Here is a 12,839-nt window from a genome sequence, read left to right on the forward strand (position 1 = left end):
TTTTCTCTTTGTAAATTGATCTGTATAATCAGAACTCAGGAAAACAAGTGATGATGAGGGGCACTCAAGAATGGAGAAGTTGAGAATGGGAATCTTTCCTGTTCAGATTTATAACTTGATAATGATGAATCAAATGTATGTTTTATAATGGCCAATGTGAGCTGCCTCTCATTGCTCCAGATTAATGGTTCTTATACAACAAGGCCCATAAGATTCACTTGAGAGGCTACTTTATCAATCCATATTGTTTCCAAAACCACCTCCATATTCATCTCATGTAGTATGTACTAGGGATGGTTGGGGTGTCATGTCGTGTGTATGAGTACACATGGATAATTAAAAAAAAAACTGTCTAAACTATTCTGATGGAATTCCTTTTCCACCAACTACAGTCCTAGAAGAGAACCCTCAATATAAATGAATCAATGTCACACTACAAGATAAACACCCCCAAAGCCATCATCATATTGAGAACCTCATTTCATATATATACAAAACCTCATTTTGTTATATAATGAAGCTTTAATGGCAACAGGGACGTTTTCTGTAGAATAGTTTTTTTTCCTATTGGGCAAGGATACTCTAACTCATTAACTCTCCTCCTTTAGTATAAATCAGCACCAATGGGAGATTTAAAAAATTAAACGCTAAGTCTTATGCCCAGTGATATGAGCTGAAGTAGGTCTTGGTCCATGCACTGGTATTCTTTTTAAAGCTTTTCGGGTAATTCTAATATGCGATCCAAATTGAGAAACATTTTGCAAACTGGACATAATTAAATGGGAAAACCAAATCTATTTTATTGGAGAACTTCATGTATTTGGAAGTGTTGAGATCAAAGCTCACTCAGAATTTTTGCCAAGGAAACTGTAGAACTGAATAGAGAGATACTATGTAGACTTTTTATAGTGACAACAGATTAATAGGGTCCTAAGTATACAAATTTATTATCTCCAGATTGTATTAAACAAGAAATTTGGTGAACAGAAAAGAAACGATGAGAATATCCTGAATAAAAAATACTGAGAGGCAGAGGAAAGGATCGAAAAGTATATAGAAGAGTAGATCAAGAATACACAGGGAAGGAGCTAAAATGAAAAAGAGAAAAACAAAAGAAAACAGTAGGTAGATGGGAAGGAGAAAGGATGCACAACTTAAAATGTTAGTCAATTTTTTATTAATTTTTGTAACTTTCCACTACTCTACCCAATATCATATCTAGGTGTTTAGCCAATAATAAAATTAGATATCCAGTACACTCTTTTTAATTAATTTCCATTCCATGAAAAAATTTAAAGATGAATTATTATATTTCATGTGTATTCTTTACATTTATTTTTTGATAGATCATTGTTACATGATAGAAATTTACCTTTAAATGGCATTTCAAAGATAGAAACAAAGACAGAACAATTAAATCCAAAAACAAAAGCAAAACCTTTATTCTTTTGGCTTGATTGTAATGTGGTTTGCCGTTCTTTATGGTAATAGCATTTTCCTGCATGCATTTCACCAACACACTACAAGTCAATAGCTTTAGTATAAAGAATCTACATTTAATGTTGCTTGTGAAAGAAACACAAAATGTTTTGCTGCAACTGTTAATATAATTCACTACCTGGTTTTGTGGGGTGGGGGGAAATCTTAGATCCTATACCATATCTGATACAGTTCTAATTCCATGGGGGTCAATAAGAGTAAGATCTATCTGTATAAACAAACACTGGAAAAGACTGACGATTTACTCAATATAAAGACTAGGGGAAAACATCTGAATCAAGCAATGCCAAGAGTATCAACTTATCTTTCCTGAAGCTGCTTTCGATGATAAGGCATTACTATTTGAAAGCAAATAAATGTTGGACCAGTCTGAGATTTGTTTCACATTGAAATGTGTGCAAAATTTACAGTACTAATAAAAAAGCAGGAACCTACACTGCATCTTAGTCTTTGTTTCTTATTTTGTGAAGTGCTTTAATTTAAAAGTGCTAGGAATAGAAACTAACAATAGTGACTGTGACATCAACCTGAAGATACTTTTAATTTCTCATTTTATGTACGAAAGGCTGAAAAATAAAATAAAATGAACTTTTTACAGTATTTATATTTTCTTAGAAAACTCTAACCATATATTTTCAACAGATTTAAGCAGCTTGCAATATGTTTGTACAGTTGGGCTTTTTAACCATAGAGTGTTCAATTAAGATTGGAAGAATAAAAAGCAAGAAGCTCTTCTTTGCTGCAACCTATTGCTTAATGACATGAAGAATGAGGTCGTGGTAGAACTGGTTTCACTTTACCACTGACATATGGCTTCCCACGTCAGACTTCTGAACAGTGGAAGGAGGAAGATACAGCAGCATAGGCGAGAAAAACATGCAGCAGTGACAGCTTCAAACTATAATGGAACCAATTACATCATATTACCTGTTGAAAGCTTGCAAACTATACTTACTGTGGTACATATTTGATGCAATAAATACTGTGCTTAAGTCATCATTTTTGTTTGCTCAAACATGCACCACTGGGTAAAATTACTATTTACAAAGCAGACTTTTATTTTTTAAGTTGGCATATACAATGTCAACCTTACCAAGAGCAGAAGATGGCTAAACAATACTGCAGGAAAAAGCAGAATCAACTTTATAAAGTGGTGGTGGAGGATGCTTTTTGGTCAATTCAGATTCTTAGAAAGGACTGATAGAATATTTTTATTTTATGCCAAAGGACACTTATCGAAAATGTTATAGTCATGCTGCCGGGACTCTGAATGACTGTGTAATGGTGTGTGTATATACATATATATGTATATACACGCACATATACATATATACATATATACATGTACATATAATGAATTATGTAAAAATAAAACAATTCTTTAATGTTTGTGAATTCTATGGAACATTTACAGGCACATTAAAATTTTTCTGGATGAGACACCTTAAAAACATGAATAGCTATTTAAGCACCTCAAAAATCTAAAAACATCCTGAAACAAGAAGTAAACTCTTCCTTGTGGTGTGTTTTTTTTTAATGTGTGAATGAGAAGTGCAGCATGCCTTCATTTAAAATATATCCAGTTATACAATAGAGAAATGTAAATATTCCTTACCTTTAATCCCTCTCCCCAAACATAAACCCATTTACAAAAATAGTCACATATAATAGTAAACAACCTGTGAATTAAAACAAAAAGTGATAAATTCACAGCATACATTTTGTAAAAATATGGCAGATGTGGCAGTTAAACATAAACAGTGGTGACAATTACTATTATCAAGTGTCACGTATTGAAGTTACATAAAAATTTAACTTCCCTCCCCCTTTTAAATTGGTTCCTATAGTCTGAGTAGCCATTACATCTCTGCTCTTCAGCAGTGTCAGCTGGTTGTGAAAACAGAAACCTCCTGTCAATGCTGTTTTTCTGGTTTATTGAGTCCCAGTTTGCTGACCAGAGGTCCCTGTCTCGTTATAGGCACTGACCTTAAGTATACATTTATAAAAACAGTCAGTTTGGCATTGACCTCCTGTGGGAATCCTGTTGACACTAATACATACCATCACAGGCTGTAAACAATTGATCACAGAATGAAATATTCTTTCTTTTTCACTTTTTACTTTCCCTGATATCTTTTCCTTTGTCTTCCTTTTCTGATTTGTCTTTTTCAAATTTTTCTTTTTCCGGTTTGGTCACACTATCATACGAAGGTGGAGAAGTGGTGGAAGGTGTCACATCGGTTTTCTCTGGAGTCGAATTCTCATTTAGTTTATCGATGAGGATATCTTCTTTGATAGGTGTTCCATCACCTTCTTTGCCTTTGTCTTTCTTATATATAGACGAAACCTTTTTAACTTTTTGCTTCAAGAGGTAGCGTCTATAAGCCCTCTGGATAACGATAGCAGACACCTCCTCTTGTTTGCGTTTCAAAGTGGTTGTGATGGGCTCATAGGAGACTTTGGAGGGGTTCGACGCCATGAATCGCTCTTCCATCTGTATTCGAAGGGCATCCATCTCTCCACTTTCACCCAAAACACGCTTTGTAAAGGCAAATAAAATGTCGAGGCAGTGGATCCGGTCCCCGCTAACCATGGGCAGATCCATAGCGATAAGCTGGACTTTGTTTGGTTTTGCTATGAGAAGAGGAGGGTCCAGGGCAGCTGCGAAATCAGAGAGCTTGGAGAACTCTATAAATTGGGTGGCATCGGGATCAAACTTCTCCCAAACCTCGTAGAACATCTCAAAGTCATCCTCACTCAGGGGCTCTGCACTTTCTTCAGTAGCAACACTGAAGTTCTCCAGGATGACAGCGATGTACATGTTCACCACAACCAGGAATGATATGATGATGTAACTGACAAAAAAGAAAATCCCAACAGATGGGTTCCCACAGTCTCCTTTAACTGAGCTTCCAGGGTGATCTTTTTCAGGGTCACAGTCAGGTGGTCCACTATTAAGAATAGGTGCCAGCAAACCATCCCAGCCAGCAGAGGTGGTAATCTGGAACAGGCAAATCATACTGTTGCCAAAGGTTTCAAAGTTGAACATGTCATCAATTCCAACTTCCCTCTTAACATAGGCAAAGTTGGACATTCCAAAGATGGCGTAGATGAACATGACCAGGAAGAGCAGGAGGCCGATGTTAAACAACGCGGGAAGGGACATCATCAGGGCAAAGAGCAGCGTGCGGATCCCCTTTGCCCCTTTGATCAGACGTAGGATTCGGCCGATCCTGGCAAGACGGATCACACGGAACAAGGTAGGGGACACAAAGTATTTTTCTATCAGCTCAGCCAGAAACATACCTGTGGAAAACCAAGAGATGACAACAAAAACAGTGTTAAGCTAAGATAAACGCTAACTAGTTTTTCAAAATGTGAACGTGAGAATTATGTGTACACCTACATTTATACATATACATGCACACTCATATAACACATACAAACGACCTGCAATATTTGTTTAGCACAACGAAACTGGTATCTTTGGTGTTGTAACATTAACACCATTTTACTAACTGAAGGTATTAATAACCATTTTTCCTAGTTCAAGAAAAACATCTATCAAAAGAAAGATTCAACCACCGAAGGCCTTGAGATGTCACAAAGTATATTAAAATATTAATCCTGGTAATTGCATAAGAACTAATGGATAAGGCACATGGTTTTGAATAAGGAATATGAAGGTTCTTATTCTTCCGAGATGGCTGTGATCCATTTTATTTGGGAGGTAGTACAATGATGTACAGGGGAGAATCCAGGCTTTAGAGACCGACATACCTGGGTTTGAATCCTGGCTCTTGGTTTTACGTATCACTAAATGGTGATAATCCCTTGTGGTTGCTATTGTTGTTAAACTTAATATTTACTGAGTCTTTACTTTGCACTAGGAACAGTGCTAAGTGCATTTATTCACATAATCTCATTTAATCCTCACAATGACACTTTTCAGAAATATTACTTGGAAAACCAGGGACTGGAGAGGTGTGGTAACCCGCCATTGGTCACAGAGCTGGTAAGTAGCGAAAATAGGGCAGCCCCAGGCCAGGTCTGTATGACCCCTAAGTCTCATATTTTAATCACTATATGACAATTGCATAGCTCTTTTGTGAGTATTAAATAGAATGGGACATTGTTTCAAAGTTCTATTTACCAGCGTATAAAGAGTGAAATGTTATTTTTCTATGTATATGTTCTTTCTTCAAATAGGCAGAACATTGTCTTAAATCTATTATATTTACTTCCAACACCTCATTAATATATAAACATTTAATATATAAACCTATACATAAACACTTAATATGTACTGATGATAAATCTGTTTTGGATTTTTGAACAAATGTCTATTTCAGAAGAATATTATAAACCATAGAAAACCGAACTAAAAGATAACATGAAGCTTATATGCATGTGACTAATATATAAACACATGTGCATTATTGCAATTATTAAGGAGTTCTCATTCATGGACTACTGACTATGTTCCGTGATTTATATGTGTCATGCGTATAAGGCAATACTTGTCTGTACAACAATAGTATGGCTGAGAACACGAGTATTATGACAAACCTGCAGTCATTGTCTTCTAAAATAAGACAAGATGATAAATAAAAGCAGAAATTATGTTTTTTACACATCATTCCATGCACAGCATGCAATTAGAGAAAAAACAAGCTGAAGAATGAGCTGTTAAATTTTTATTTGAAATTTATGGCTGAATAAAAATGATTAGTAAAAAACACTTTCAAAGTTTTAAAACATACTTTTTTACTACTAACTTCCTTAATTGGGTAAGATCACTTCTTCTTACCTACAATAGAGAGAATGACCACCACAAAATCAAAAATATTCCATCCAATGGTGAAATAGTAATAACGAAGAGAGATAAGTTTCAGCACACACTCTCCAGTGAACAAAACAATAAACACCAAATTAATCCAGTACAGAATGTTTGTCATTTCTTGACTCTGGTCATCAGTTTCCACCATCATGGTGACCATGTTGAGGCAGATGAGGATCATGATGCTGATATCAAAGACTTGTTTGGTTACGAAATCAAAGACCATCCCTTGGAATTTGTTCTAGAACAAAGAATATGTAAAAGTTTGTTTAGAAACTGGCAAAAAAATCAGGTTCGACTTATTTGATTTTAACACAGAAATATGAAAATGCAGCTTTTATAAAAACGCACCATGTTTGTTTTATATTCGAAAGAAAATTTGGTCTGTTGGAATATCCAACTCTTTTCAAATGTATTAGTTTTATTATACTGTTAATGATGTCAGGTTTTATAAACTGACTTTATGTTAAGAATCATCTATTATGTTCTCAGTGCCTAGAACATCATCACGTGTATGATGGACAGTCAGTAAATATTTGCCCCTACAGTAAGTCTTCGTTATCCCAAGAGTTGGGGACAGGCATCGAAATCAACTTTGAAGAACTAATAAATACTTCTATAGCTTATTCTGTAACGTTTTTTTACCCCTTAGTTACTGCCTTCACATTATCTCCCCAAGGCCTCAGCACCTGAAATTCCACTTTAAGGTTTAACTGAGATGTTTTAAAAATTATAGTTCAACAAAAAGGATATTAGCGAAACAGCTGGTGAATCCAATTAGGTCTATATTTTATCTAATGGTGTTGTACCTAGGTTAATTTCTTAGTTTTGATAACTGATCTAAGGTTATGTGTGATGATAAGACAAGGGAAAGTTGGGTGAAGATTATATGGGGTAATTCTTCTAAAAGAATAAAATTATTTTTAAAAAGTTATAGTTCTCAATTCGGATTTTCCACCTTTGCCCTATTCAGTTTGGACTGTATTTCCAAGCACTGCCCAGCCCCGTATCTTGTTTATGAAATGAAGTCCTCATCTTGTAACCCAGTTCTGCTAACTGGACCACGTTTTGTTCTGTTTTGCCTGTATCTGCTTGGCATTTCGGGTACTCGAGAGCATACACCTTGACTGAGTTCTGCTAGACTGCCCTTCTCCACCTTGTCAGCTAGGATGACTGATGTTCTGTGACCTTTACACTTCATAGTCAGCTTTCTCAGATTGACATGTTCATAGGTCTGTATTCTCCATACTAGTGTTCTGCTGTTCCCCACTGAGAGGCAGCCATTATTGCCTACTGAAATTCAAACCACTTGTTTGCTATAGTTTGCTATTTTCTCTGAGTACATATTTGTCCTGCTGGGTTGGACTTCTATTGCTTCAGCTGGGTCTGTCCTTCCAGGGCTTCTTTCAACCTAATTAATGCATTTAATTCCTGTTCCAAACCCTTCCTTCTTACTTCTTGTTGACTGCAGTTTCCTTTTCCAAGTCTGGTTATATTCTCCTTTTTCCACCTTTCTGACATTTCCCACAACTCTTCTATCATATATTTTTATCCGTTTATCTGTCTCCTCTGTCTAAAACAGACTTCTGTCACTCCTTCTCTGCCTGGTGCATTTTAACTTTGCTTTAAGTTTTAAGCACTGTGCTCTCCGAAACCTTTGTGGTTGCATTTGTCACAGTACTGATGACATTGTATTGCAAATGCTTTACTCATTTAACTTTAATTTTGTCTCCCACTTGTGTGAGGGTCTGCAAGGACAGAGCAGTGTCATTTTTCTCTCAAATATAGCACCGAGAGTATAGTAGGTTGGAGATTGCTTAAAAGCAGAAACTTGGTCTTTATTTTCATATTAGCAATGTGATCAATATAAAGCACCTCAGAGTCCTTGCCCATACAGTGCTCCCATTTTAGATTGTCAAATCCTGCAAACTCGCATCTCCAAATCTCTCAAATCATCTTCCTACTTCATGCATGATACACTATTTATCCAGCTGTATAAGGCAGAAACTCCTCAGTTATATTTGTTGCTCCTTTCTTCAATTCTCATATTTAATTTGTAGATAAGCTTTTTAATTTCATTCCTGTGATAGCTCATAAATCTACCCACTTTTATTTATCTCCACACCACTCTGGTTCATGATACCTATCATCTCTGAAATAGCTCCAAAACAAGTCTACAATGTGAAGCCACTGTCACTGTCAGTACTGGTGATCTTTACAAAACACAAAATGGTCAGGTCCCCTTCGGTGGTTTGGTATTGCTCTAAGGACAAAGACAACTCTTAAGCATGGCCTACAAAGCCCAGAAAAGTCTGCTTCATCCTAATTCCATCATTCTCGACATGTCTCAAATGAACCCTAACTCTCTGCACTCCAGCCTAACTGGCCTTCTTACCTGGGGGCCTTTCCATTTGCATTCCCTTTCTGCTGACACTTTCTCATTCTTCTTCAGTCTTCAACTCTCGCAGCACTTCAGTGAATGTGTTCCTAAACTTCCTATTAATCAGCTCCCTCCCCTTAATCAGCTCTCATGGCCAAATATATTCTTTCTTGGATATTTCTATTGGTGTGATTACTGGATTTTTACTTGCTGCACCAAATAGACTCTATGTTGTTCAATATTTAATTCCAAACACTTAGCATAGTATGTTCTTAATGAATGGCCTAATAAATAGATTTTACCAAATTATTTCCTAATTTGTCAAATTGTCATCAATAATATTCTAGCTAAATATACTGATAATTTCCTATGCACCCCTACCCTTATTTATATATGTCTATATGTCATTTGATGTAATTAAACAGCTTTTTAATAAAGTTTTCTTAATTATATGTCTCTTTATATATACTGCCTTATTGATTAATCTCATTCCTTCATTGATTTACCTCTTCCTGTATGATGAAGTACCTAAGGTTTCATGCTCAGCACTTTTCTTTTTTTGTCTGTTCTATTTTTCAAAAATGAATCTATGCTTCAGAGCTCAATTGAATTCTGTCTAACGATTCTAAAATCCTTATCTCAGTCTGACATTTTATAGGAGCTAAATCTGTATTTCCAGATGCATTTACAAGACTTTCATTTATATTAGTGGAACCATAAATTAAATTTCACAAAACATCAACTGTTTTAGATTCTTCATTATCTACATGTTCCTCTTTTCCTATATATTTATAGCTGCCTCATTCCATTGAGTTTCCTTATTGGTTCATTTATTTCCTGTCTTCCAGTCCTATTGGCATGACCCTGTATGATGAACTCATCTTCTCGTTTAAGGCCCAGTGTTATTTTGTGTTTAACATCCTTTCATACCATTCTCTAAAATTTCTTTTTCTTCACATTACTATGCTGTTCTTCTAACTATATTGCATTTGTAATATACTGCAATTTTTTTCAGTCTCAGAGTGGTAATCTTGACTCATTTAACCCAGAAAACTTTGTGTTCACTATTCACTAATTCAAATATGTTACTATTCTCAACTGAAATATTTATTTCCATGGCTTTGGAGTATACAGTTTCTCTTACAGAGCTTGTATTCTGTTTTTCTTCCCATCCATTCAAATTGTATTATTTCTCAAAGACTAGGCTCAAACTGCACACTCCTTATGTTTTATCCAATATAGCTATCTACTTTCTTTGAGCTTGTGGCTCAAAAATGGGTAAAGTCAGTTTCATACTGTTATTAATCAATTCATAGAGTCTTGATTCCTGGGGAAGACTGGTTGCCTTGTACCATGTATACCTCAGGGGAGGAGTTCTGAAACTTAGTATCTGAGGTATTCCTTCAGGAGTGACAGAAGAACTTGTGAACTTTCCTGACAATGATTCTCCATAGCAACTGAAGAGAATCAGCAGCAACTGGCAAATATACAATTGGAATAGCCGTAAAAAGTCATAAAAAGAACCATGCTATCTGATTTAGGGACAAGATGCTAGAGAGATAAAAAAGTTTTTTTTTTATAACCAAAAGAGCAAAATTTGTGACTTGTTTCATTGATTCCACTCAGTCTGAAGAGCTGGACAGAAAATGGGGCATAGCTGAGATGTACCAATTATTCCAATCTGTTCCCACTACATTCTGAGAATATTCAGTATTTCAACACTATATATGTATGGCTATGTTTTCTTCTCTACATTATCAGAAGCTCCTTACATATGCCTATGTAATACTATTGGCATATGTTTAAGATTTTTATTTATATGTATTTTATATGCCTGTACAAAAAACATTATATATTTATGCATATTGCATATATCTAGCCACATTGTGAAGGTAATACTTTGTTTTGCAAATGCACAAAAATACTAGTATCTCACAATTCAGGCCATGAAATAATAGATAAGATAGCTTTTACTAATGATGAAAGTATGTTATTCTTACAGCCGGTCGAGGTATGGGTTTTTGTGGTTTCTTTGAACCCAGTTTTTTCATCGCATTATAGTATTTCTTCTGTTCTTCTGTCATAAAAATGTCTTGACCTCCAAAGTAAAGAAATGAAAATAAAACTTGTTAAAATAATGTTCTTTGCTACCTATAAAATCCACATTAGTGACTGTGTGAAAATTGACCCCACATTCTAATGATGCTAATTATATCTATATTTACAGAGATGCATATATTCAATACATAAGTTATGTATTTTAGTCAGATTTCTATACCGGAATATTAATACATGCTATCTGAATTATCAATTAGTTAAAAACTTATAGCTGATTAAGTATCTTAAAATAATTTATGATTTCATAATTCTTTCTTTTTGGCGATTTCATTTTGGAGTCAAAAGGAAACAGTGTGACATGTTCAGTTCACATTTTAGGGCAAGATGAAGTTTAAGTATACTTATCTTCTTTTTCTGTTGGTTGAAGTTATCTATGATGACACCAATGAAAAGATTCAGAGTAAAGAATGAACCAAAAATAATAAAGATGACAAAATAAAGATACATGTACAGATTGTCTTCATACTTGGGTTGTAATTCTACCTACAAAATATGGAGAATGATAACTATTAGACCTAATACTTGCTTCATAAAAAGGACATTAGTGAATTTTCAATTCTCAAAGCACATATCAATCACTAGGAATAAAGTTAATTTCACCCAATAAATGCCTAGATTATAGACGCACTTTATAAGCAAAGACCCCAATAGGACATGAAAAATGAAGATTTCCTCTTCCTACAGTAAAGATGGTAGAGTTGCACTATTTTGTGTTAAAACCTTTAAAATTTATTCTCTCTGACTTGGTTCCCTTATCTGTAAAATAGAAATAATAAAACCTAAACCTCCTCTGGTAGTTGGGAAGGTTAAATATATTAATGTGTGAAAAGTGCTTAAAACAATGCTTGATGCATTCGTTCTGATTCATCCTACTAAGTAGGCCTCAGACACTGGTTCTATAACAATGATAACCTCTCTTGTCCAGCACACTTTTGATCAAAAAAGATGTGACACTTGGTTTGTGCTTTGAGTGTAATCTGTCGTACAAGTCTGACATGATCTTGTTCTAACCAATTCAGTTAACCAGCAATGGATGCAGGTAATAACCCATTGTGTCATGAAATCAATTTAGAGAGTAATGGGCAATATGGTAGTTTTTTTCTAATGAAATAGGGTAAAATAGAAAATACCAGAAATATTATAAAAATGCCTATTCTTTGATGAGACTTTTATTTCCTTTATGTGTGTGCATAGTAGAAAGTAACATAAAATGATATTTTTAAACATTTTAAAATCAAATACAATACATACACAAAAGTGCACAGCATATAAGTGTGAAATGTAATAAATTGTTACAAAGTAAATTTTACAAATCAGGACATTGTCAGGACCTCAGAAACCCTTAGGGTATCCTTCTTAAGCATAAAGTCTACAATTCCTGCTAAAGGTAATCATTATCTTTGACTTTTACAGTAATTATTTTCTTGCTTTTTCTTTAGAGTGAACACCTAAGCATGTATTCTTAAAAAATATGGTTAATTGTGTTTACACTTTGTCTATTAGACATATTTTTTAGAACTCTATTCTTAAGATTCATCTCTTTGTTATGTATATTTCCATACAATTTTCATTACTGTATAATATTCAATTACTTATCTATTTCTATTACTGTTGAGTTGTTTCCAGTATTTTGCTAGTGCAAAAAAATGTTCATTCTTCTATATAGATTCTCCTATATGTGTGTGTAAGTTTCTGCAGGATATAGCTAAAAATGAAACTGCAGGGTTAAAGACTATTTTGAACTTTGTTAAATAATATGATAATTCCTAACTTTTTAAAAGGAATATTTATTCGCTTTTTTCTCCACTAGCAAATTATATGTTTTTAGAGCTGTTTATCCTTGGCAGCACTTGGTATTATTAAACTTTTTAATACTACTAATCAATTAGGTGTGTAGGTGATATCTCATTGTGGTTTAAATTTGCATTTCTCTGTTGATTAATGAGAGTAAGAGTGAACAACTTTTCATAATTTTGGTAGGTAACTGGGTTCTGTCTTTTG

General features: G+C 34.5%; 1 protein-coding gene across 5 annotated transcripts in view; it reads right to left on the bottom strand.

Moving 5' to 3' along the window:
* Positions 1-1,413: 1,413 nt before the first annotated feature.
* The window catches only part of SCN2A (sodium voltage-gated channel alpha subunit 2), a 121,091-nt gene continuing 109,665 nt past the window's right edge, over positions 1,414-12,839 (bottom strand). For 4 of the 5 annotated variants that reach the window (XM_036236909.1, XM_036236912.1, XM_036236913.1 and 1 more), the window contains exons 24-27: positions 11,184-11,321; positions 10,721-10,825; positions 6,311-6,581; positions 1,414-4,806 (exon numbers count right to left, since the gene is read on the bottom strand). In XM_036236909.1, coding sequence (XP_036092802.1) covers positions 3,611-4,806; positions 6,311-6,581; positions 10,721-10,825; positions 11,184-11,321 — 1,710 coding nt within the window. In that variant the 3' untranslated portion in view covers positions 1,414-3,610. The remainder of the gene's footprint in view (positions 4,807-6,310; positions 6,582-10,720; positions 10,826-11,183; positions 11,322-12,839) is intronic. The other variant, XM_036236914.1, reaches the window with a different exon arrangement.

The sequence above is a fragment of the Rousettus aegyptiacus genome, unplaced genomic scaffold (assembly GCF_014176215.1).
Source record: "Rousettus aegyptiacus isolate mRouAeg1 unplaced genomic scaffold, mRouAeg1.p scaffold_m13_p_2, whole genome shotgun sequence".
NCBI classification, from domain to species: domain Eukaryota; kingdom Metazoa; phylum Chordata; class Mammalia; order Chiroptera; family Pteropodidae; genus Rousettus; species Rousettus aegyptiacus.